This window comes from Halyomorpha halys, unplaced genomic scaffold (assembly GCF_000696795.3).
Source record: "Halyomorpha halys isolate HHAL.00 unplaced genomic scaffold, Hhal_1.1 Scaffold836.1, whole genome shotgun sequence".
NCBI classification, from domain to species: Eukaryota; Metazoa; Arthropoda; class Insecta; order Hemiptera; family Pentatomidae; genus Halyomorpha; species Halyomorpha halys.
The window spans coordinates 196,726-222,691 of record NW_027116095.1 but is presented as its reverse complement, the minus strand read 5'-3'; the positions used below and the strand labels follow the sequence as shown (position 1 = coordinate 222,691).

General features: G+C 29.2%; 1 protein-coding gene across 1 annotated transcript; it reads left to right on the top strand.

The window, feature by feature from the left end:
* Nucleotides 1–1,639: 1,639 nt before the first annotated feature.
* tll (nuclear receptor subfamily 2 group E member tailless) lies at nucleotides 1,640–24,675 on the top strand. The gene is made up of 8 exons (XM_014429913.2): nucleotides 1,640–1,682; nucleotides 13,109–13,190; nucleotides 13,914–13,932; nucleotides 17,531–17,666; nucleotides 18,901–19,061; nucleotides 20,742–20,861; nucleotides 21,896–22,100; nucleotides 24,398–24,675. The coding sequence occupies exons 1-8, from the start codon at nucleotides 1,640–1,642 to the stop codon at nucleotides 24,673–24,675; spliced, it is 1,044 nt and encodes a 347-aa protein (XP_014285399.1).
* The last annotated feature ends 1,291 nt before the right edge of the window (nucleotides 24,676–25,966 follow it).

Here is a 25,966-nt window from a genome sequence, read left to right as displayed (position 1 = left end):
ACAATAGATCGGAAGGCTACTGTTAGAATCAAGTTTGCATTGATGCATCAATTCCTGCTTATTTAAAAAAAAAAAAAAAAGGCAATATCTTAAAATTGAAAACACATAGCTAGGATATTGAGTAGGTACTGAAAAAAAGTCGATAATGTTTATAATATATAAACTAAAATTTTGTTCACTATTTTAAAATAAATTCTTTTCAAAATATTCTTGGGATATCGCAATTTGAGCCATCAAACTTATGAATTGGTTATGATTTCGCCGTTAGCTCAAAAAATCATTATATAACTACAGACAGAAAAAACTAAAAATATTTAGAGGCCGTTGTAGCAGAATCAGTAGAAGTGTTACGTTAGATACCACCGGTAAGTCTGCATTAATACGGATTCGATTCCAGCCTGCCCAAGTGGCAGCTTCATGTACGAAAAACTCGTTCCTCCATCTCTAGCTATAGAATAAATAGGATACCTTTAGGTTAAACGAATCCATAAAAAAAAAATCACAATTCTAAAGAAATCACCCATTCAGAAATTTCGTTGTTATTTTGCAATAGATTTATTTACACCAATCTACTAAAATTAGAAAGAAGTAGTTTCAACGTTCTGAAAGGTCCAAAAATATCGAAATCTGTTACATTGGAGAAATAAGTTAGACAAAATGAATCGAAATCTGGCACCAAGTTCTGTAAAAAGTCTATAAGGCTGATTTAATCAGTAATTTCTTCATTTTGAATTTATTTAAAAATCAATTATTTTTTATCATTTGTACTTTTCCTTTTATCTACTACGGAGAGCACATATATTGAAGGAAGAAACATATTTACTTATTTCTTTTCCCTAATCCGAGATATACCATTAACATTTCAAGCTTTTTTTTCATTTCTTTTCTCTGCTCACCCTGCCGTTTTATCACCAAAACGTTTCAATCAAAATAGATGAGTACCCATCACGCACTGTCCTTGTTTGGTCAGACTGAAATGCGTAAACAGAGAGCTTTTGGAATATTTTAAAAATTATAATAAAATGGTAAAGCCTTCATTATTCATTTGGATTCGATAGTTTTATGGTTTTACTAATCGTATTTTACAAGTCAAAATTTGAGGTTTTTGAATGCTACTTTTATTTAAAACAACAATAATCTATGAAATAATTGTAGGCCAATGCTTATTACTTTCACCGGTAATAAAGAATGTGTAATTATTCAATTGTATAAATTGTTCTGATTTTATTTTCAGAAAAAAGAAAAATATGGTGTTCATTATTTTAAGTTCCCACTAAGCACTATAACCTATTTTGTATTTCATTAAAGAATAAAAAACCGAAGGGACTACACAATAAATGAAAACTAAAACAAAGGCTATACCTATTAAGAATAATTTAAAGTATAAAATTCGACCACCATTGTAGTTGTGGCAAACCTCCACAAGCAGAAGACACTGGAGGCGAAACAGGGAGACTTAAACGATGGGTCATGGTGGGGGTTGGTCCCATCCCCACCCTAGGGGGCGTGCCCTCGAGGGGGTAGGCTCTGACCAATCAGAAGAAAGCATGCTCATCCCCATCCCCTGACTCCAAGAGCAGTCAGTCAGCTTGTTTAGTGAGTAGTCAAGTCAGATCGACAATAAGTCAGTGCCACAGTGATGGATCAGTTAGAGACTCAACCGAAGCTACAGCCCACATCCAGTAAGTACAAGTTTAAATTATTTTGAGTAATTTATTATAATAATAAGATTAAGTTAAGTATAAATAATCATATTTTTGACAAAATCATTAAGTAACATTTTAATAATAATAAAAAGATATTTTTTGTTAAGTTTTCAAAAATTAAATATATTGAAATTGAAAGATTATTAAAAAATTATTTGCTTTAAAACTATAAATTCTTATGGAACATATCCCATGGCCGCTTGTTACCAAAAGCATTTTTTTTTTTTTTTTGGCAGTAAATTTACTTTACTTATTTTTTTTTTATTCTTTTCTAATTTTATATAAAAAATATTGAGTGTGTATTTTACAAATAATTTGGCGGTATATACTCAAAGCATAAATAATTAAGTTACTTTTGTCAGACCATTATTTGTCATTCCACCCAATATAAAGATGTTTTTTATTAAAATTAATTTCTCCTAAAATATTCAAAATGACAGCAAAATTAAAATATAAAATATCGAATTTTTAAAATCATAATTTTTGATAATAAAAATGAAAAATTAGGTCTGATAACGATATCTCCTATTGCGTAAAAATATATTTTTATTTCCTTATTAAATTTTGAGGGAGATTTAATCTAAAGCAAAATTTTATTCCTATTATATATGCTATAAGTATAACAATTGATAGAGAATTTCTAGAAGTTTTTTTTGTATAATTGTTATCGACATTTAGTAAAAGTATCAAGTAATCAGTAGATAACGATTGTGTTAAAAAACGCAGAATTTTTTGTTTATTTCTTATATTATAAAAATCAAAATGAAACTTATTCATTTGAACAAAATAATAATAATTTTGGGAAATATTGTTTTGTAGAATATTACACGGCCTATTCACAAAATGTTTACAAACAAGTGCTAGCAAATAAGCACACGATTTAGTGATTTTAAAATAAGATTTAACTGTAATATATTTATTGACATATATATATATCAAAACATTGAATATTATTTCTTTAAAAGTCCAATGTTTCGGCTAATTCGGCCACCCTCAACAATCTAATAAATACCAAAAAAGAACAATTTAATAAACTACAGCATTTATTATACATTCATTTTTAACAGATCTAACATACAACATTATTACTAATAATTTAGCCTTAAATATAAATTTACAACTCACATCCAATCATTTTAAAACTTTTTGCAGGTCATTTGTATCAGTTACAATCACCCTATCAAACAATAATGTAATAGAGAATCATATTAATTTATCAACAAGCTTGTCTTAGCTAATGTCTAATTACCTATTTTGCCACTATTTCATCAGTTTTTAAAAATGTTGATAACATATCAACTTAACACCATCATCACTTTCTTCCCAACACACTAGGTTTAACCTTAGACACATACACTCAAGGTTAGACTTATAATTGATTTATTTTAAAATGTACTATGGTCTAATTTTTTTTTCTTTTATCATAAAAATTCATATCAAAGTTAATCGTAAATAGTAACATAAAATTTACCCATATTTTTCATAAATTAATTGTGCTTAAAATCTCTGAATAATGTTGGTTCAAATGTTTTGTATCTGTTTTAAAATTCATCGTATAATTTTAAGTTTTAATAATTGGATGCGAGGTGTAAAATTATACTTCAGGTATGCTAAATTATTAGTAACAATGTTCTTTGATTTAAACTAGATACTTATTCATTTATTTAAGCTATTATATAATTTTTATTAATACAAAGTTTTGTTTAAATAACCTTTCAACAATATAATTCATTTTAAAAGAAAAGCTGTATATCTAGTATATACACAGCGTTTCTTGAAAAATGAATTATATTGTTGAAAAGTTAGTGCAAAATTGGTTATTTCCTTTTCCTTTTCATATGGTTGTTTCATTTTTATAATATCCATATTGTATAATTACTTTATACATCTTGAAACTTAAAGTTAAAATTACTATGTTGGTATAAAAATTTAATGTTCGTTTGTTACGTGCCATGATCTCTGAAAGATTATGCTGTTTTTTGTTTTTGTTTTTTAGTTTGGTATAGTCCTGGGAAGGTTCTTCGTTATTGGAGTTCTGGATTTATCGGGAATAAAAAAGTTATGATAAAAATTAAACCTTAATTCGACATAACCCAAAATATATACATTTCTTTCATAAAATGTATATAAGAAACTAGGGTAGGTATAGTATAATAGGAATCACCTATCATATTATAGGTTAAATTGTAGGTAAAAAAATTATTGAAATCGAACAATTATTAACAAAGATGTGGCGTGCTGAACATTCCATCCAAATTGATATCAAACTGTCAATTATCAAGTATGTATACGAACTAAGTTTGTATTATTATTTTACCACTACTCTTTTGTTGAAAAACTTGAGTGGAGAATGTATATTAATGGTTTTAGGAAGAGCATACTGGCGTCTTTAACGTTTCTAGGTTAGGTAACCAATACCTGAGTGTTATCCTATTTCTCCGTACTGACTAAGTAAGTCCCAAAACCACAATTACGGTTTGAAGTAACCATTATTGTTTAACAAATCTTGACCAGGTAGAGTACATTTCTGTTTAGAAGAAGAAATCTTGGATTTTAGTTGACCCAAAAATTACCCGTTACAAAAGATTTCTTCTTTTCCATTACACTTTAAAAATTCGTAGCTATAATACCTACTTGAAATAGAACTCATACGGTATCATTGAAAATAATTAACAATTTTCATTGATAGAGTTAATACACATCTTTACATACATAAAATCATAAATAGTTCATGACAAAGTTTAATATAATATAATATATGCTTTCTGCAGCTCCAAATGAAATGTGAAAACTTAAAATATTTCAAAAATATTGACCAGCATCGATTAGTTTTGATATGAATAGAAAATTACATATGTGCTATTTTAAAAAATAAAATAAAAGTTTTTGAAATTTCAGATACATTATTTTACGAGAGTGAAAGGTGCAAGTAAACTACTAAAATTTTACTTTTATTTTGTATTAAAATTGAAAATTCATAAAATAAAATTAATGTTCAATAGTATTTAAATATTGTTAAAAGTATCATTTATAGTTATTGATTGATAGCTGATATAAATAATATAAATCTTATTATAATCAATATTATAAATAATATAACTTCTGTGTGAACTTATATGCAACACACTGTAGGAAAAATCATCAATTTAGGTGGAAAAAATTCATCTCAGAATTTGAAATTTCTGGATGTAGGAGCCTTTTTATTATTAGTTACTTTATGCCATGCAATGTTTTAATAAAGTAAAATGTATAAGCAATTTGTGTTTATATTGGTATTGTCTCTATTTAGTAAAAATGTATTTTTTTTATTGATTCACGTTACAAAGACAGGTAAGACCGAACATTTCCCCGTCAATTCCTTAAATTTACATAATTAAATATGTAGCTCATGTATAAATGTACAAACCTTACTTATTATAAAGTAATGAATGAGATTTTATAAAATGTATACGATAATGAAAAAAAAAAAGTTACCGCTAGGACTCCCAAGAAGTTACAGGGTTTGTTTCTGTAAGCCTTCTCCTCTGAAAATCATATAGAGATTTGGCTTGAAAATTGCTTTTATTTTAGATTTTATATGAAAATTATAATCCGCCGCCATTTTTAATAAGAAGACAGACGGTAATGACGAATTCCGAGTATCATTTTGAGGTGGCCTATGATAGGAGCCAAATCTAAACAAAATCGGCACTGCATACTGTGAGATAGTCGCAGACGGAGGAAAGCTGATTTTTTTATTATTCAATTTTTAGGACTCCAATATCAATCGGTCTTTTAATGAAAAAATATGTAAAACATTATTTTTACACTAGTTATTTATTACAGAATTTTGTTCACTGTGCAACGGTGCTATACCTATCATATCATAAAAAAAAAATAATCATAATAAATATAAAAAAGAAACACATAAAACCTACAATTTTGAGGAGTACTAGAGATATCTATAAATTTTTTAATTTGATTGTTAAGCGAATTGTTAAATCGAATGTTCAGCTGTTAAATACCGTATCATTTTAAATAACAAAAAAAGTTATAACAAAATTATTTTTAAAAAAAAATTGAATATGCAGCAAAACCTTTTGTTTATGAGGAGGGCATATTAGCCGAAACATAAATCATTTGGTTTGTTCAGTAAAATTATTAAATATTTTTTTCTTTAAATTATAACTAATTTATTTATTTTAATATGGCATATATTTAAAGTATATGTGTCACCGTCTAAACAGATAGATTAAATTTTAATATCACAGCATTGTAAAAAAGTTGAATTTCATTGTTAAAGGGTTTTCGAGAATAATGCACAATGTTAATTTATCGACATAATTCCTTGTAAAGGGGAAAAAACGTTTTGTTATTGTGGAAAAAATTGATTATAAGCAAATATAGGTAAATTAAAAAAAAGGATTTAAGGATTTATTAAAATATAAAATAAATATATTTGATGGCTGAGTTGACCCAGAAACAGTGCAACTAAAACAACAGCTAGCTCAATGACTAATAGTTCGAGGGATGTAATTTTCAATTTTAAACTTTTGTTGTTAAGTTAGAAGCAGTTTTAGTTACATTCATTTTTATTCAACAACGCAAAAGGTACGCCCTGAGAATAAAATCAAATCAAGATTACAAAAATTATCTTCCAAGTTTACAAGTTCTTAAATTATTTTATTGATTTTTATAATTATTTTTAGTATTTGATTATTGGTAGTAAAACTAACACTGTAATTTTTTAAATTGTATCTTTTTTATAAGGAAAATTTAGAGAAAAAAATGGTACATAGAGATAGAAAAATCAGGGAAGTTAGTTTGATTAAATGATACTAATAATACACATTTATGTTTATATTATAATTGCACAGTAAAAATTAAAAGTATTTTCCTTGTAACAGATGTATTGTCACTTTACACGTCATGTTTACTGCAAAACTAACACAAAACCAAATTCGTAGAATCACAAAATAATGAAATGAACTGCTTGTTTAATTCGTATAAAAAAAAATTGGGAGAGAGAGACCGTCGAAAAAAATTGATCCAAATTTTAATAAGCAAATACTACAATAATAATACCTACAATTGTAATAAATACATTTTATGAATTTTATGAAACAAGAATTAAACTGCATAACTAAAATTACGATTTTTTTGTCAACATTATGTAAAAAATGTATTGTTCACAATAAACTTAAATATGATAAGTTCATTAAGAACAAATATAAATAAATCAGACAGCAAAAAGAAAATTTGATTATATTTAACGTAATAATACATACTTAGTCATTAATGTCGGTACTATGTTTTATTTTTCTTTATTGTGTTGTATTATATTCTGTTATATGCATTCAGACATTGGTAACAGAGATGAGAGAGCACAATTACGCTATATTAACTGAGGTATATAGAGCAAATGATAACAAAATACAAAATATAAATTTAAAAAAAAATACATTCATTATATGCCTGAAATCGAACTGATATGAATTTCTTGTTTGTAACAAATAAATAGATTTCGTTAGAATTCCTTGTATACGAAGCATTTCTCTCTAGTCAACTCATGCTTAATTTAATGCTAGCTTAGTAAAACTTCCAGTATTATTGAATATACAAGTCTGACCCGTGGCATGTAAGCATAGATTAGATATCTTAACTACGACAATATTCTTAAACAAGGTCTAACGATTATATATAAACTAGCTAATGTTATCAGAACACGTTGTCAATACCACATCAATTTCTAAAGAGCAGATAGATATAAACTGACGTTGCCTGTCAGCCCTCAACATGAAATATTAAGCCGATGGACACCGCTATTAAATGCCTACTGGCTATCAGTGAGTGTGGGAACGGGATGATCCATTCTTGTGAAATATGGATGGGACGCCATACGGTGGCATATGGCATCTAATTGGCCCGTTTCACCTGTGCTCTTTGGTTCCGTCGTGCGGAACTATCCGTGTCATCCGTCGATAGTGAGAGTAAGCGGATTGTATGTTCGCTGGGCATCCTATCTTGATGTACAGGTGTCCCTCTAATTATTAACAATTCACAAGCCGTTGATATAAACAAACCAACAGCCAAAAGTAATAAATAATTTCCTCAAGATGAAATTAGACTTACCATAAAGTTTACTATTACTAGTAAACTAGATTTCATATTCTGTTGACTTAGTCTAACTGGATAAATCAGAAGGAAATCAGAAACTAGCCACTACGAATATGTTTTGTGTCAGCCTTCACTGTCTCAATTAAAAGATGTAACATTATTGAAATTTACAGGAGACAACCCTTAAAATATTGTTCAATTTCATGTTAATGCAGAATTGAAGTACAAATTGCCGTTTTTCAATTAAATTGTAGGCTTTTGGAATATGTCATATCAATTTTCAATGTTGATACATTTATTTTTACTTACGAATAATTCCAAAAATGGCTAAATGTTTGCTAATATCCTGATGATAGTAACATTAGAGAGTTTTCAATGTTTTTTTATTTTTTGAAAAAGTCGATTCACCTTTAGTATTATAACATCTATTGAAGAATGGTGTCAAAACTGGAGAATCAAAATAAATCCTGACAAATCCCATCAGATCACCTTTACTCTCCGTCGTAAACCTCTACCCTCCAGTCCTACAGTATCCTTTCTAAATACTCCACTAACGCCTGTTGAACAGATTCGATACTTAGGACTCCATCTTGACAAGAGACTTACATGGAATCCACACACAAGACTGAAACTGCTCGTAGATTCCGACTGCTACAACACATACTTGACAAACGCTCTAAACTTCCCATTCACTACAAAAAATAAGTATACACTACGAAAATCAGACCAATTTGTACATATCGAATTGAGCTCTGGGGCTCTACCAAACCATCAAATTCCTCCCGCATCCAATCCTTACAATCCAAAATCCTACGTAAAATCCTTGATGCTCCTTATTACGTTCACAAAGACCTTAACATTCCATTTGTTGCAGACTTGGCCCAAAACAGATATGCGTCTTTTCATTCCAAACTCCTTAACTATCCTAACCCATTAATTCTTAATCTGTCATCCTTAACAATCCCTGATAATCCTCGGAGGCGTCTGAAAAGAAGATGGCCACGAGACCTTCTAATTTAAATTAATGTTTGAAGTACCACCAATGGGTGGTTCCTTCCCAAGATTTTCAAGTGTATATGAAACATACAACATATTTACTTATTGTGTTTATTATTTGTACAGTTGTAAATCTCATTAAATAAATAAAATTTAAAAAAACAAAAAAACCTTTAGTATTAATAAAAACAATTTTTAAGTGATAATAAGGCATTATTATTTCTGATCCCATGAAATGAGTCCTTTCCACATAAATCAACATTTAACACCGCAGACAAGGAATGTATATTAAAAAAACATTTTCACCAATATAATTCTTTTATTTTTTTTGTAAAAAACATTTTTGCTAATCATACTTGTTATATTATATTATGACAAAGGGTTTCAATATAACTATTAAAACAAATCTTGAGCGAGGATTACTTTATTTTGAAAATAAAGAACAGCATAAAATATTCAGATCCAAGAATGATGAATCAACTGGATAATTTAGAAGGCTGCGGAACACTAAATTTAGTGAACTGAATCTGGAAAATATATTTCAGGAGATAGTAATGCCTCGAATAGAATGAGCTAGTACTGTTGAATAGCACAGTTTATAAACGCTGGCCCCACTAGTAAGTGTGGTGAGGGGTAAATCAAAACGTAGATAGGAGGATTGCGTTAGGGCTGATCTCGAGGAGTTGGATGTATGTACACAGCCATTGGTGGCATTAACATCAAGCCGTTGGGTTAGCTAAACTTTTTATTATTGTCAATTTGGATCTACAAAAGGTTGCGCTACACTTCTAAAGTTAAAAACTAATAAACGCAATCAAATAATTATAATTAAAAATTCCTGGTAATAATTGACCAGGTATTTAATGAAATACACAAAATAAATTAGTTACGTTCTAAAGTTTTCTTACAGATTAGAAAGAATTTGAATGCCACAAAAAAAAAATATATATAGAAAAAATGTTCTCACAATAAAATAAAAACAGGAGGAGAGGATACCCCAGATGACAGCAAAGCTCTCGATTATCCGGCCTGTGAGAACCGGCCCATATGACGGCAGATGGGTCGGACACGAAACACTACTACACTGGATCACAGGTAACCATAGCGCACCGAATCTCTACTAATGGTTGCATCTGGTGTCCGTGTTACCGGAGCGGTGGTGCATGTTCCCATGTTTCAGCACTTAGTCCTACGGGGCTAATGGAAAATTAATTAAAAACATTAAACGAAACAGGGAAGAACATCGTTGTGTCAAAAACACTTGGTTACTAAATTATGAGAATCATCTGTCTACAAAAAATGAAATAAACATAAAATTGTTCTCAATAATTAGAATCATGAGACCAATTGAATTCCAATAATACAAAACCATTTCATATTTTGAATAGAAGGCGGCCTTTTTTTGTTGAGAGTCCTAATAACTAAAAAAATTGTTAAAGTTAAAAAAAAAAAAGGTCTAAGACCTCGTTTTGGACTTAAAATTTCCAGCAAAGATTATATGAAATAGTTTTGATCGATAACCTATACACAGTGCTGTTATACCCTCCCCCCTTAAGAGTTCTGAAAAGTATCCATTATAAAAAAATCGCTAAAGTTAATAGAAACCTAGAATTTCTAAGGTCACAAACAACAAAAAACGTTATATTTCTCAGGATAATTTTTTTATTTATGCCATTACTCTTTTTATCTTTTGTTTTTTTTCGGGATTTCAGTTAGACTTCCCCTCCCTGAAGAATTTTAGCAATTATCCTTAAGACCAAAGTCCTAAAGCAGAAAGCAAAAAAATTTATAGGGTGTCAAACTTGCAAAAAACGTGGTTTCCCGAAGCACGTATCTTCGAATGGTATTTTTCATGTCTTCAACAAAAGAGCTATTTCATCATAATTAAGAATTCTAGGGATCTTAGGGGTTATCGTAATTCTATAAGAAATTCTTCACAAAGGTCAAATTGGCAACACATGGAACATTAAGGTAATTTTAGATAATTTCATTTGTGACATAATAAGGATTTCGGAATTTTAATGGAGATGAAAGGAATTTTATGGTTTCGTAGAGGTCCCACAGCTCAATTCTTTATGTTTGAAGATGCCTATTAATGGTAGTATGTATGCTTTTTATAGTAAATAAGAAGTCCAGAACGTTTGTCAAGAAAAGTAAACCTAATCTACAAACCAACTAGACTGGAATAAAAAGAACAAAGGCCATGCAAATAGTTCATTAGCTTAACAGAGACCGATATAAAGACAAGCATATCCCTCTTCTACCCCTCTCACCCTCTGATCATATCTTTATCCTGAGAGAAGGGTACCTTATCAGTGGGTGGGTATGATAGTGGTTCGTTAAGAGTTTAGGAGTCTGTGTTCTCGTGCGATGAGATCAGAACAAGGATGGACCATAAGTCAGGAATTGATGTTAGCGTAAATATCTATGTGCCTACATCTCAAATTCGATACAGTATATTTTAAATTATTTAAGAGTTCGTTAACTAGTGAAGATACTAAATTGCAGACAAGTAACTTGTAATAACTGCACACGTGCTATTGCAAAAAAAAAATACCAAAGCTAGTATTAGACATTAAGCCAAGTCGTTGCTAATTGATATCATACACACTAAGGTACAGTTATCTGACACGGGCAATAATTGTATTTAATGGCATATTGTATATTGCAATTGGCAATTACAAATACAATGTGACCTGCTAATACAAAGCGGTGGGAGGTGCAAGAGGGCGTACTCAGTCCATTCACCATTCCCCACATCCTATGGTGCAGCTACCCTGTTATTAACCTCTACTTCCTGTTCTTACAAATGTTTCCTACTACATTATACGCCGCAACGAACTGTCCGTAAGGTGTGCTATTATTACTGTATGAAGATTCCATGAAGTCATATTGTCGATACGTATTCCTAAATTGCAACTTGTAATGAATCGTTAGGCCGTTGTAATCCAATAATTAGTTAATTGACTCTTTAGAAATCCCTTTTTCTCTTATTTGGAAATAAAAGAAAAGTGTATAAGTTCATTAGGCATTACTAAACAACAGTACTTCCAAGTTGAACTAACTTTTATCTTGATATATGTTCTGCGAGGGTAAATTAAAAGTGTCAACCAAAACCTTTATATGGAATTTCCCGACTTTTCAAAATTCATTCAAATATTTACAACAGGACAATCTGCTTTGCTTTAGTATTGGCATATCTGGAAAAAAAAAATTGTATTTTATTTTGAATTTGACATATTCCAAAAATAGTATTGTAAACTGTGGTAACTTTTTCTACTATGGTCGTCATTCAGACTGTCCGGAATCTATTAGTGTTTGATTAGTGTAGAATCTATGAAGTGTTGATACCATACAATGTAACCAAAGTGTACGATACAATTTATAAAAATCTCTCAAAATTAAAAAAAAATAATTTTGTGCCAAACGTGCTAGAGCTACAGCAAAATAGTTGTATATCAAATTTAATTAATCTTTCTACGTCTAAAATATTATGAGGCAATAAACAATAAAGGCAATTAAGTTTTATTATTTAACATATATAAAACATAACAGTTTTATGACCTATTGAAAAATCTCAATTATTGTATATGAAAAATAGATGAACCCAGTGTAATACGTTTGACATATTAAATACATATTAGTCTATATTTAACTACGGAAACTTATTATGTAACATAATGAATTTGATTTGCGATAAAAAATTTGCGTTGAGGTTGCTCAGCTCATACACACATACTTTTTTTTCATAAAATTCTCTAATTCGTAATTATTTATAATTATGAAAAATATAAATTATTTATAAAAATACTGCAACCGGTAATCTAGGTCTGTTAGACTCTATGGAGAATTACGAAGGCCGTCTAATCTTTATCTAAAGTAAAAATCTTTTTTATTTGTAAGATCTTCTAAAAGAGATGATATTAAATTAACTTCATTTATTAGTTATAATAAACATAATATATTATAAATTTATATTAGTTTATAACTGTAAACATCCAACTTAATTGTTTTATACAGAAAGTTAGAGTAGAGTTGTCTTACATTGAGTTCAATTTTAGAAAATTGATAAAAACAAAAAATCTGAAATATACCTAATTTATTCTGATGCCACAGTTACTCTTTATCATATAAATACGCCATCAAAGGAATGTCAAATATCAATATTTTGACCATAACTCTAAAATTAATAATTCAATTTGTGTTTATAGATGGCAAATTAAACCTAATCTAGCATGAATCTACTACAGTTCAATCTATCATAAAACAGTGTACTTCTCTTTTAATATTTTTTTTTCATTTCGTTTTAGGTCGGATACTATACGACATACCCTGCAGAGTATGCCAGGATCACTCCTCTGGAAAACACTATGGAATATTTGCCTGTGATGGGTAAGCTATTCTTTTTATATTCAATTAAATTTTTATAATATTAAAACAATAAGTAATTTTAGTAGTTTAATTTTGATTTTGATAAAAATGATCGAAGTTTTGATCCAAGTATTTAATATATGTAAAACTTCAGCAAAAACAATGCTCGCATATTAATTGATAATATATTTTTTTAAACAAAAATATTCACCAGTTTCTTATCGTACTGTTTGTTATACTTGTCAAATTGAAACATATTGTAGTAACAAAAAATAAATAAATAATTTAATGGAATAAAAAGAGTAGATATTTGCTATGACGTGTTGGTTATTAATTTTATTCATCAAAATATTAAAATTATAATTTATAAGTGTTAAATAAAGATTTCTTATGATAAATAATTATATGCAAATCAATAAATAGGAATTTACTTAACCCCACTAGGTTCAATATATATAAAAATGCCCAATAATTTGTTTGTTTTCCGACTTATTTGTTTATATCTCCTACAAAAACTTTTGTTTTGCATTAGATTCCCATTATGTTTTTCAGTTAAGACTTTTTATTTTTTCAAGACACTCATTTTTTAATTAAAAAAATTAAAGTTATAAATCCATCGAATTTAATATAGGGAAATGTTTTATTGTAATTGTTATTTATATTAAAAAGATCAAACATCTAAGTATATGCATAAAAGGATAATCATTTTATATTTAGACTAAACTGTTTTTTTTTTTATTTCAGATGTGCCGGTTTCTTCAAGGTAAGTTCACTTAATTAATTAATTTATATCTATTAATATAGAAATAAAATATATCACAATATAATTCAAGGCTAAATGGATGGTGCATAACACCTTGTTTAATTTTTTTAAGCCTTTATTATCGTAGTTAAAATTTCGTTTGATAACCCTAAACAGAAATAAATAAACATAAAGTTTAATTTTTCTTAGATTCAGATGATATTTACTTGACATCCTTATCCATTCATGTATTCAATTATTACTAGCACTTTGTATATTAAGTATTAGGATAATTTCTTTTAAAAATACAATATTTATCGCAGTTAATTAAATGAAATATAAGAGATATGGACCCCAACCGTGGCTATGACAATATGAAGGGTGAGACGAGGGGGACACTGGAAATATATTCATTCATACTTCAGGCCCCCTGAAATATTGAGCCTATTATTAATTCAGGGGATTCTTTGTCACTTCGGCTTTGAATTCTTGGTTGATGGAGCTTGATTAGTTCCAATAATATCTCAAGTATTATATAGGGTGGTTTAGATTTTAGGAGAATAATATATAGGTTTATTACATGAATAGATTGAAAACAAACACGGCAAAAAAATTAAAAACATAACATAAGGCTTATTGTAGTGAAAACATCTTCATACTAAATTACCAATTTATTCAGAAACTCATTTATTTAATCACAACGTTTCATTCAACTACACCCAAATAGGCAATATACAAATCTTCCAGTCATATAACCTAAATTAAAAAAAAAAAAAAAAACTAACAAGAAATAATGTCTAAAACATAAAAAAAAAAAAATTAAACCAAGTAATACTGAATTTTTTTAATGAGTTGAAGTAATTGATCTTCCATTAAAATTTTTGTATATTATTTTAAAAACTTTGCGTCCTCTGTATACAACATTTCGGAGCCATCGCCCATTCATCAGGAATACTAAAATTCACAACAATAAAATTTCAATAATGCAAACGCGAAAACAATAGTTCGAAAACTTAATACTAATAAGTAGTTACCTTATTATTAAAAAAAGTTTCTAAATATAATTTCATATGTGATATAACAACTATTCTCCTTGATAGTCCACATTTAAAATACAATAATATCTATTGTCAACCTTGTTTAAATAAGGCTCAATACTAGTTTAAATTTTTTGAAATTTTAATTTTTTTAAAATAATACAAAAATATTAATGGAAAATATTATCACTTCAACTCATTAAAATACTTACCACTCTTCCAGTCTTTGAACCTTTTTTTTTAATAGGTAAACGGAAATCAATTCAAATTAACAAATGATATTACAAACACAACAAATAACTTTAAAAAAAAGTTAAATAAAGAGAAAAATCAATAGTTAAATTAACAGTAGTCATAGAGAAATTAAATAATAATAATAATAATACAAATGCTTAAAATGAAGTTATTCCATTTTTAAAAGAAAATTGATAGACAGTATTTAAATAACATAAAAGCATGTAATTAGTTCTTTTTTAATTAATTGTTATTCTTATAAATAAAAAAATATTTTTTATTACACTAATACATTCTCATCAAGATGTATTTGCTTTTGACTTTTTATCATATTAAACTTTTTTATGTTATGCCTACATAGGTAATGGATTAAATTCATACCAATGTTAAATTGAAATTTCTATTTTGTATTGAATGGCCAAAATTAAAATAATCATTTTAGACCCTACATATATGAAGTTTAATACTCATTATTGTAAAAAAAAATACGTTCAAAAGTTAAATAAGTAATAATGTCTCGTAAATGTTTTGAAATACATAAAAAAATGTTCTTCTCGTGCATAAAATAAAACCACACTCAACGGTTAATGAAACGCATTTATATAGCTCGACTACCAAATCTAACTTTGGTGTGGTAGACTGTTTATATCAGTGATATACCGACTAAAGATTTGTAAGACACTGCACACTCAGTCTCAATAACGTGGGTACCTGTTTCTGTAGCATAACAGTTGGTTAGTAATAAGTAACTTCCTCATAATATCCTGTAACAATGTAACGTTGTTTCATTTTTTATGCATTAACTTTGAAATCAACGGTTGGTAACATACCTGGTTAAAAGATAAATTAAATAAGACTAACTTAGAAATTTCTTTATCAGTTCTTAAATATTAATGAACTATTTTGCACAATACGTTAAATGTGTTAGCAGTACTCGGCCCTTAAGCCCATCACCACAGATGACACCCTTTGGAAGATTCCATCATCCGCTTCGGAATCAGCATAATTGCATCAGTGGCAAAGCGATCACATGATGGCACTCCAACAATCCTCGCATGTGTCATTGCAGTGAGTGGGCACTCCACTATCCTTCGGTGGTTGACAACTCATTCGTATACAATGGAGACAATAGTCGACAAAAAGTTCTCAACAATTATCAGATTCAGTCTTTAGTGTTAGAGTATAATTAATAATTATAAGATTAAATTTTTAAGGATAATATTTTAAAATAAAGCTATATTACTTTATTACTAGATTTATTTAGTAAGGATTTTTTGAATATTTACGTGATAGTATTTTTTCAATCCCGATGAAGCCTAAATCGCGAAATCTTCATTGATGTTAATTAATTATTGCTTGTAGTTTTAGTAAAATTCAAAAAAAGTAAAATGCCACCATAGAGTACTTATCTAACATTTAAAACGTTCACTTATGGTGAATATTGGCCAAATATTGAAAATTAAAGAAGGGAATGCTTCCTAGGACACCCATTTTAAACCTAAACCATCACACAACTATATTCAAGACGTTCTGATAGTAAAGATAAGAAATTGAAATAGAATAAATTCTGACAAACAAAATCGTATGGGATTCTGGCTAAATTAAAAAAAAAAAGAATTTATTTTTGGTATTCCTCAAATAATTAGAAGTTTTCATATGAAACAGTTCAACTCGAAAATTCGACATTCAATAAAATAAGGAAATGTAATTAATATTATTGACGTATTTAAATTCATTTGGAATTATTATAACTTGTGTTTATTTTATTTTTTTAAATTTATTTATTGATATTTACAACTGTACATAAATACAACAAGTAAATTTGAGAAATCATAATGGTTTGGTACATGCATGTAGAGAAACTACCCATTGGTAGCACTCTAAAAACATTTTTACAATATAAGGTCTCGAAGCTATCTTCTTTTCAGACGCCACGGAGGATTGTCCGGAATAAAAGAGGAAGCATGATTAGAAACTAATGAGTTTGAGTGGTTAGGGAGTTTGTAATGGAATGATTGATATCTGGTTCGGGCTAGATCGGTTACAAATGGAACATTAAGGTCTTTGTGGATGATTTTATTTGTGACAATGTAGGGAGCATTTAGGATTTTACGAAGGATTTTCGATATAACTTGAGCTTAAGAATAAAAATTAAAGGCTCCTTTAGACGGATTACGCAACGCATGTTCCGTACGAAACATATGTTGACTAATAATTAATATTACGATTATGTAAACCGTGTTGCGGGTTTCTGCGTTATTCTTTTATTGTAATATCCTTTATTCTTTATGTAAGTTAATATCTATGTGCAATATTATTGTTATTCTTATTTTTTTCTTGCCTTACAGCGATCCATAAGGCGGAATAGACAGTACGTATGCAAGGCAAAGGGAGAGGGAGCCTGCTTGGTTGACAAGACGCACAGGAACCAATGCAGGGCCTGTAGGCTGAGGAAGTGCCTAGAAGCCGGCATGAACAAGGATGGTAAGGGTTCATAGTAAAATAATAAATCTATTTCATAATACTATACGTAAAATATATAATATATATTTAATAACCTACATCACAATAGTGATATATAATAGTTAAACTAGTAGGTAATCATTGTTTCTGTAATAATTGGCAGACTACTGGATATACAGGATATAATGTAATGAAAATGAAATAATAATTTTATTCTGGGACAAAAGTCCTTCAAGAATAAATACATGGTTCACACTTTGGCAATCTGGCAAACATTTAGAAAGCTACAATAGGCCGATTAAAATTACATTAATACATTAGGTTAAATTACAATTCATAATGATAAGCAGTATATGTCTATATACGTTTTTCACAATGATCCGGAAGTAAAGTAAGTGGAGAAATGGGCGTTGTTTAAAGGAAAGAACGGATGAGGATTGGTGAATGGAGATGGGAAGAGAATTCCAGAAAGAGGTTGCAACTTTAACGAAGGATTCACTGAAGGAGCTGGTTCAGTGGGAGGTCTTCAATAAATCAATCGATTAGGATCTATTGTATAATGAATGGATAATTAGAGTGGGGAGATCAAGATGTAGGCAGGATTTTTTTAAAATTATAAATACTTGGATTTGGAAAAACGAAAATATTGCCTTCGGGAGGTGGGCTAAAGTCACTTAAACTCGGTATACCAATATATATAATGCAATGCAATTTGTTGAAAATATTAAACTAATCATTGGTCACAGAATAGGCAGAAAAAGTCTTAAAATATTTAATTTTGTTCCTTGAAATATTTTTACAATTAATAAAATTTCAATTTAAAAAATATCAGGAATACTCACTCAAATGACTTTCCTCAATTATCATTTACCATTTCGGCTGCTGAGGCTAATACAATATTTCCTTCAAGTATCTTTATTAATAAAATTACTAATATCCGATAAAGATTTAATTTTTATTTATGAAGAAATCTCGCAATGTAAGATTTCTTCATAAATAAAATACTATTAAGTACACATTTTATGCTAAGCATATCGCTGTTTGGAAGATATTGAAATTAAGTTAGAAAATGTTGGTAACCTGCTTCCATTCTAATTCGATTAACAACGTAAAATCCAAATAAAAAAACGAGGGTTCAGTACATTTATTTCGTGTATTTACTAATCTTTAATTTAAACTACAATGCAATACATAATTAATTGTCAGTTAATGAATAGGAAAGAGTAATAGTTTATCCTATGTATTAATTTTCCAGCGGTCCAGCATGAAAGAGGACCCAGGAATTCAACCCTACGAAGGCAAATGTGCCTCCTGATGAAGAACGATCCCGGCGGGTCTTCACAGGACTCACAATCGCCTAAGCCTCCACCCCCACCCTACTTTCCACCACCGCCGCCTCCAGTTACTTACCCACCGGTTAGTATATATATCTTTATTATTTTTTTTAATAGAAGTGTTTAGTAGTAAGTATTCAGTTAAATGTTATACCTGATGATTTTAAGAGTGTTCCGCCTTTGTCAAGAACATTTCTTCAAATAAACGCAGTAGAACAGTTAGTTTTTAATTCTTTTTTTTCCCTAACGAAATCTCAAATTCCTAGCCATAAAAAGCAAATAATTAACAAAAAAAGTTCAGATTAATAATTAAAAATAAAATTAATTATAACAAAACAAGACAAGGTGGTGAAACCGTATTTCGTTGGCCGAAGTAAACAAAAACACCTTCTGCGGTTTGGCTACCATTCACTCTTAAAGGTTCTCTACTTATTTAATGCTGAAATTAGTGGAGCCCCATTAAACTGAGAATGTCACACAGTTTGTAGTTTACGTGATCTACTTACTTGATATCTCTCATCTCGTAGAACGAACTATTGATGAAGAACCTGAATAGTCAGAAAATACAATACAAAGGAAATAATTTGCTCTAAGAAACTTGCATTTAAAATTATATAAATAATAAACAATAAGCTATAGAATTATTATTATTATAACGTTAAATTGATGTAAAAATAATAAGACATATTCGAGAACTAAACAGGTATAATTGATGTTTTCCTCCATCCTACCGTGAACCCAGCCATACCGGGCGGCTTATCCCCTATACATCCTGAAGGCTGGACTCGATCCCTTCTTTGTCCATCGGCCGACGGGCTTGCTATTTGATGTTTGCCGACATTTCCTTCCAACGAAACAAGCGCACAGGACATCGTAGTGAGCCAGTCTGGCATTAAATACTCTTTAGCTTTAGAAATAATAACTATTTTTGATAAAATTAGATAAGGAAAAGAAATAAAATCTAAATTTCGTATATTTTTTTCCGTAATTTGTCCAATTTTGTTTTTTTGGTTGGTTCAATTATGGAAGCATTTTACAAAGTTTAAATTAACAAATATATTCTGGGTAATTTTTAATACTTGTTACATGAAAAAATTAAAGACATAACTCTCAAACTGGCATGTAGAAAAATAATTTTAATAAATCCTGGCAACGTGCATAGATATGGAAACAAGATTGCCAAATTAATCATTAATGCAGATTATCAGAAGATTAGCTAGCATTAGATAAGTACTTTGTTTCATAACAATAATTCATTAGTTATTATATATTAAATACTTTAAAATTTTACATTATTATCCCATTGAGTGTGATAATAAATTCAATTTTTTGAAAAGATATAATATTAATTTATGACTATCAATCTATAGATAATTTAAGTTAGAATTAATCAAAACCCAAAATATTACAAATTTGTCGACTAATTGAACAATTTTTAAAATTAATTATTCTGAATCAATCCACAAAATAGTGGATAAGCTTAAACTGAAAGGTAGTATATACTTAATAGATGAACACCGTTAACCATCTGGACTATTAAATATTTTCATAAGACTCATTTTTTGTTTAATAACAATGATAAAATATTAATAACACATATATTATTATGATCTTATAATTTTATTTTCACACATATGCCTTGTGACTTAAGTGATTAGATTAAAGTGATTATTATAAATGGTTAGATTTTTACATTGAAAAATTATTTGCAATAGATGAGTTCAAGAATAAATAATTATTTAAAAAATTGATGTTTTAACAGTTGAACAAGGTTCTCACGGATCCTCATGAAATCAGAGAATGGGCAGCCAAATTGTTGTACATGAACGTACGATGGGCCAAGAGTGTACCGGCGTTCACAAGCCTAACAATGAACGATCAGGTACCGTATAAATCTATATCTATATTTTTAAGTCCAACTGAATAAAACATTCAATTTGTTCAGTATACTATTCTAAGTAACTTTATGAAATGCAGTTCTGTAGCCATTTCACATCGGTGGGTATTGGAATTTAGATAAAACGATACATAAACTTGTTTTTTATAATTTTGCATTAGTATATTTGTAAATGCAGCTATTTCCGAAAAAACAAACAGCCTTAAAACTTCATACATTTTTTAGTTTTTCTACATATTCTTACATCAGCATTCTCCCACGGCTACTATTTATTAAATTTTGAAACTTTTATTTTTTAATTGGATTTATATTGTCTTTGATTGTCTTATATTGTCCATTTTGAAATTCAATCCTTAAAAATGTGTTGACAATTTAAAAATAAAAGTTAAATAAATCATATTTCTAAATTATAATATTAAAACAAATTTAATATAATTCAACCATAACACGATAACATTTTTAATGTGCAACTACTTCTGCAGTATTCGATAATTTGGTTTTCAGTTCCCTAACTGAACTGTATTCTATTACTTTTAAAGTACATATTCTTGTACCAGCATTCTTCCGTGGCTACTAATTATTAAATTTTAATGTTCATAATTATATCTAAATAATGTTGGCCCAATTCCCTTTAGCGTCCATTTTATAATTTACCATACTTTTAAAGCGATTAGTAATGTAAATTGATTCCATATATTTAGTTTAATTTTCGAATCTTCAGTCTTATTTTAAAATATCAGATCATTGAAATAAAACTTATTATTATTGCCTACGATATGTAGGCACTTACTAGTGCTGTCATGTTAATACTTTTTGCTTTATTTAACATTCATTTTGTGCTGATATCGATGCAAAATTGATAAGAAATTTGTTGACATTTAATTTTGTAAATTTAACCTATACGGGCCTTCATTTCTAGAATGAAAATGAAATTTAACGATATCTTAAATTGATTTTGTCTTATTATATTAGTATATTTTTCGTAGTATATATAAATATTTGCATTATTATTACTATAGCTGACGCTTTTGGAAGAGAGTTGGGGTGAACTGTTCATGCTAGGATGCGCCCTTGTCTTACCTCCATTGGATATCACGGGACTTACCGATGGGACTCTTATTCAAGAGGCTACTATCTTCCAGGAAACTCTGGCAGTGTTAAGGACTCTGCAAATCGACACTAATGAGTTTTACTTCCTGAGGGCTATGCTCCTGTTTAAGACTGGTGAGTAATATTTGAATTAGTTTTAGTGTGTATAGCATTCTAATATCGGGTGGCCAACTTCAGAGATGTGCATATCAATTTGGTTATTGCAGTACTTATTATGAGAATTGGAAAATATCTGACATAGGCATACACAAATCTTTTAAGCAATCTCAAAAATAGATTAAAAAAAAAATAAAACATACAGCATGTGGCCAGGTCCGACCAAAGTACCGAACCCACTATGCATACCGGTTTAATAAAATGTTGTTGGGCCTCTTTATCTCGGATGGAACGAATTAGAAAAGGAACAACAAAATTACCAGTTCCTCGCGAAGAACAGAACGTTTGGAACAGTAAAACCAAAATCGTGGAGCCAAGCCATTGCAATATTACTAACCTATTAGGCCTGATTTAAAAAATTCGCCACTAGCCCAAGGTTCAAAACACAACTGCTTGAAAGCAAAAAACATCATCGGAATATGCACGCAAATGTTCCATGCTGGTCGACGAACTTGTTCCAGCTATTATCTTTTGTTTAAAGTATTTTTATTATAAAAATAAAATAGAATAAAAGAGAAACAAAAAGAATATGCTAGATGATAACAATTTAAAGAAAGGTATCAGCTGTCATTAAATCCAGTGGTTCTAGCGTTGTATTAGATAGATAGATTACCCAGACAATTCTGGATTTTCTTTTTAGGAAGTTGATAATATTAATTTTTTTAATTGTTAAGGTGAAAAACATCCATAAACATAAAACAATTTTAAACTACAAGAGTATAGAAGACATGATATCAAAACGGAAATTGAAAAAAATACAAATATGTGGATGCAATGGTGCATAAGTATGGAATAATTGTCCTGACACGTTGTACAATTTGTATAGAATAGGTTATGTTCTATTTGCAAGTTTTTTTACCTCAATTTTTTTTTAAAATATTATAAATATGTATGTGTATTTTCTGTATACTTATCTAATTATGATGAAGTAGCGATACTTCTTTAGTCGCTATCAGGACTGTCAGTAATATACCGAAACAAGAACAGGTATCCTCAAGGCCATTAAACCTAAAATAAACAGGATAGTGAACCCTTGGATTTAGAAAATGAAACATTGTAGTCGTGCAAGGACGCCTGAAGGTCGATCCAAAAGGGTTTTGCTTGATTAATGTTAGGTGTTGGACACGTGTATATCCAGTCCAATATCCTGTTCAACATATTCTTTTATTTTCAAAACCGAGTACTGCTATTGTATCTGCATCACCGCAACTGCGGGCGTGGTCTATAATTATCTTCTACTTTTTTTTTTCGGTTATATAATCAAGATCCGAGGCATAAAAAAAGGTTTAAGTGGCAAATCACAATTATTGTTCAACTTCGATATTTCCATTTTTATTATGTTCTGACTGTTCCCATCTGATATTTTACACTAGCTTTTATTTCATTTTATTTAAACAATTGGATACAGCGGAGAATAAACTCAAATAAATATTAAATAGTACTATCATACAAATAAAACATCATTATATTCAGACAATCATTTCATTTAAGATGGTCGACAATTTAAATTTATTTATTATTTGATATTGCATGTAGAGCATGTTTTACAGGCTCACATACTCCATACAACAAAATACCATATATCATATGCATAAGTATGTGAAAGGTTTAGTTTAGTATTTAGTAACGATATACAACAAAAATTAAATAGGCGTTTTCATTTGATAGAAAATCTATGTTACTTTTATAAAAAATTTAGGCGATATATTTTAAAATTGTAAATACCTCTTCCATGAAAAATGTATCAGAAACTTATGTAGACCCAGTTAATAATAATATATAAATCTGTACGACTACAACCCATGAAGAGAAAAGTGGTACAGTACATAGTAAGAAAGCACTGTTACTAGGCCAATAGTTGTGCAAGGAGGTGATTTAGTTAGACGCTCGACCGCCACATTTTTGCCCAACAAAGCGTACCCAATTTATGAAGCTTGGTGGATCCCGAAGGGCTTCCATAAAATTGATAACGACTACAGTAACATATTATATAATTGGACTTAGTGGCACAGTGCCTTTCCACGCTCCCATTTATAATATATTACTAATAAATAGTGTGTATTAGTTAAGATTTACAATGTATTAATTTGAAAGGTTAAATGCTTTAACTACAATGACCTTAAAAATTACCTCATTATGTCATGAATAATATCTTTCTTAATAATGATAATCAAAACTTTCAAACCTCCATATCTAGATTAATACAGATTTTTAATCAAATAAGTGTTTTATTTATTGTTTTTTTTTTCTTGCAGCTTTGGTTGGGGAAGGGAAGGACCTTACTGATATAACATCCATTGCAGCATTCCATGACTACAGCCAGATGACTCTTAACAAGTATATGACAGCGGCGTATCCCGACAGACCGTACAGATTCAGCAAGGTTCTTCTGTATCTTCCGGCGCTCAGGGCAGTCTCCCCTTCGGTTATAGAAGAACTGTTCTTCAGGAAGACCATAGGAGCGACGCCCATCGGGGGTATACTGTGCAGTGTGTACCAATCCAATTCTTGGAACGAAGCCTTTTCCGAATAGGTGTATTTATAATATTTCAACTGCCAAACAATATTAAATAAATAAATAAATAAAATCTGTACGGCTACAACCCATGGAGGGTCAGGGGTTCAGTACTTTGTAAGGAAGTACTGTTACTCGACCAACGGATGTGCAAGGAGGTGATTTGGTCAGACGCTCGACCGCCACATTTTTTACCCAAATAAGGGTACTCAATTTATCAGGCTGGGCTAAGTGATTCTAGGCTAGAATTTGTAAGTCTTTGCTTCACATATTAAGGTTTATTTCCAAACGAAGGGCCTCAACTAAAGAACGTTGTTGAGTCACTCGTAGCTCAAAGGGCACAGTCTTAACAATCTGGGATCCGGTGTCAATTCGAATCCGGTCTAGGGCGTTGTCTTTTTTCATTGATTAGCGTTCCCACAAAATGAAAAACTTACTTCGTTTCGACCCCCAATCATGGTGAAAATATCGGAATGAAAATAAATTTATACCTGGCTGTAAGGAAAATTCCGATGCCATGAAAAATATATATATAAAAAGATGTTGTTGAGAGAAGTGTGTTGTGCATATTTATCCCATATTTCACATCAAATATTATTAAAGGGATATTAACCATATAACCGAAGATTTTTTTTTGTCTTTTTAACATTATTTTTAAATAAGTTCTCTAACTAAATTATTAATTGTACAACACAGAAGATGTGCTTTACCAATATATTTACATATTTAAATAATGTATATTCTATAAAGATATTGTTTTCATTAAACAAGATATGGTTTAATGTTCCTCAAGTTGGAAGACAATAATTTTGTAACACATTGAAATAAGTTGTCTTTCTCAAAAGCTTTATATTAAAAGAGATATATTAAAGACATATTATATTTTATTGTATATTCTTGTATAGATATGTGTATACTATATGTAAATATTTTTATATAGCTAAAAAATATATTGACATAATTATATTTTTTAATTATGCCGTAAGATATTAATTATGCCTTTTTAATTTTTATTTGAATTTTAATTAATCGTGTGTTGTGCCTTAATGTGAAATATATTTTATTTGTACATAATAGACAATTTGTGCAATATTACTTTGTATATTTTTGTATATAATATAGGCGTTTAATTGAAGTTTTTTTTTTCATTGTATAGCATCATCAAGTCAAAAAACATCTAGTTAATAACTGTTTTGTTTTTTTCAAAATTAAACTTCATCATTACTAGTAATAGAGAATAACTAATTTCTCAAAAATAGTTTATTTTGTAAGATATGATTAATTAATTCACATAAATTTTAATGTTGAT

Excerpts from the sequence above, each read along its gene's own strand:
- tll (XM_014429913.2), top strand. The coding sequence starts at position 1,640 with ATGGATCAGTTAGAGACTCAACCGAAGCTACAGCCCACATCCA. Across the intron at positions 17,667-18,900 it reads AGCCGGCATGAACAAGGATG|CGGTCCAGCATGAAAGAGGA; the intron begins GTAAGGGTTCAT and ends TTAATTTTCCAG. Across the intron at positions 20,862-21,895 it reads GCCTAACAATGAACGATCAG|CTGACGCTTTTGGAAGAGAG; the intron begins GTACCGTATAAA and ends TTATTACTATAG.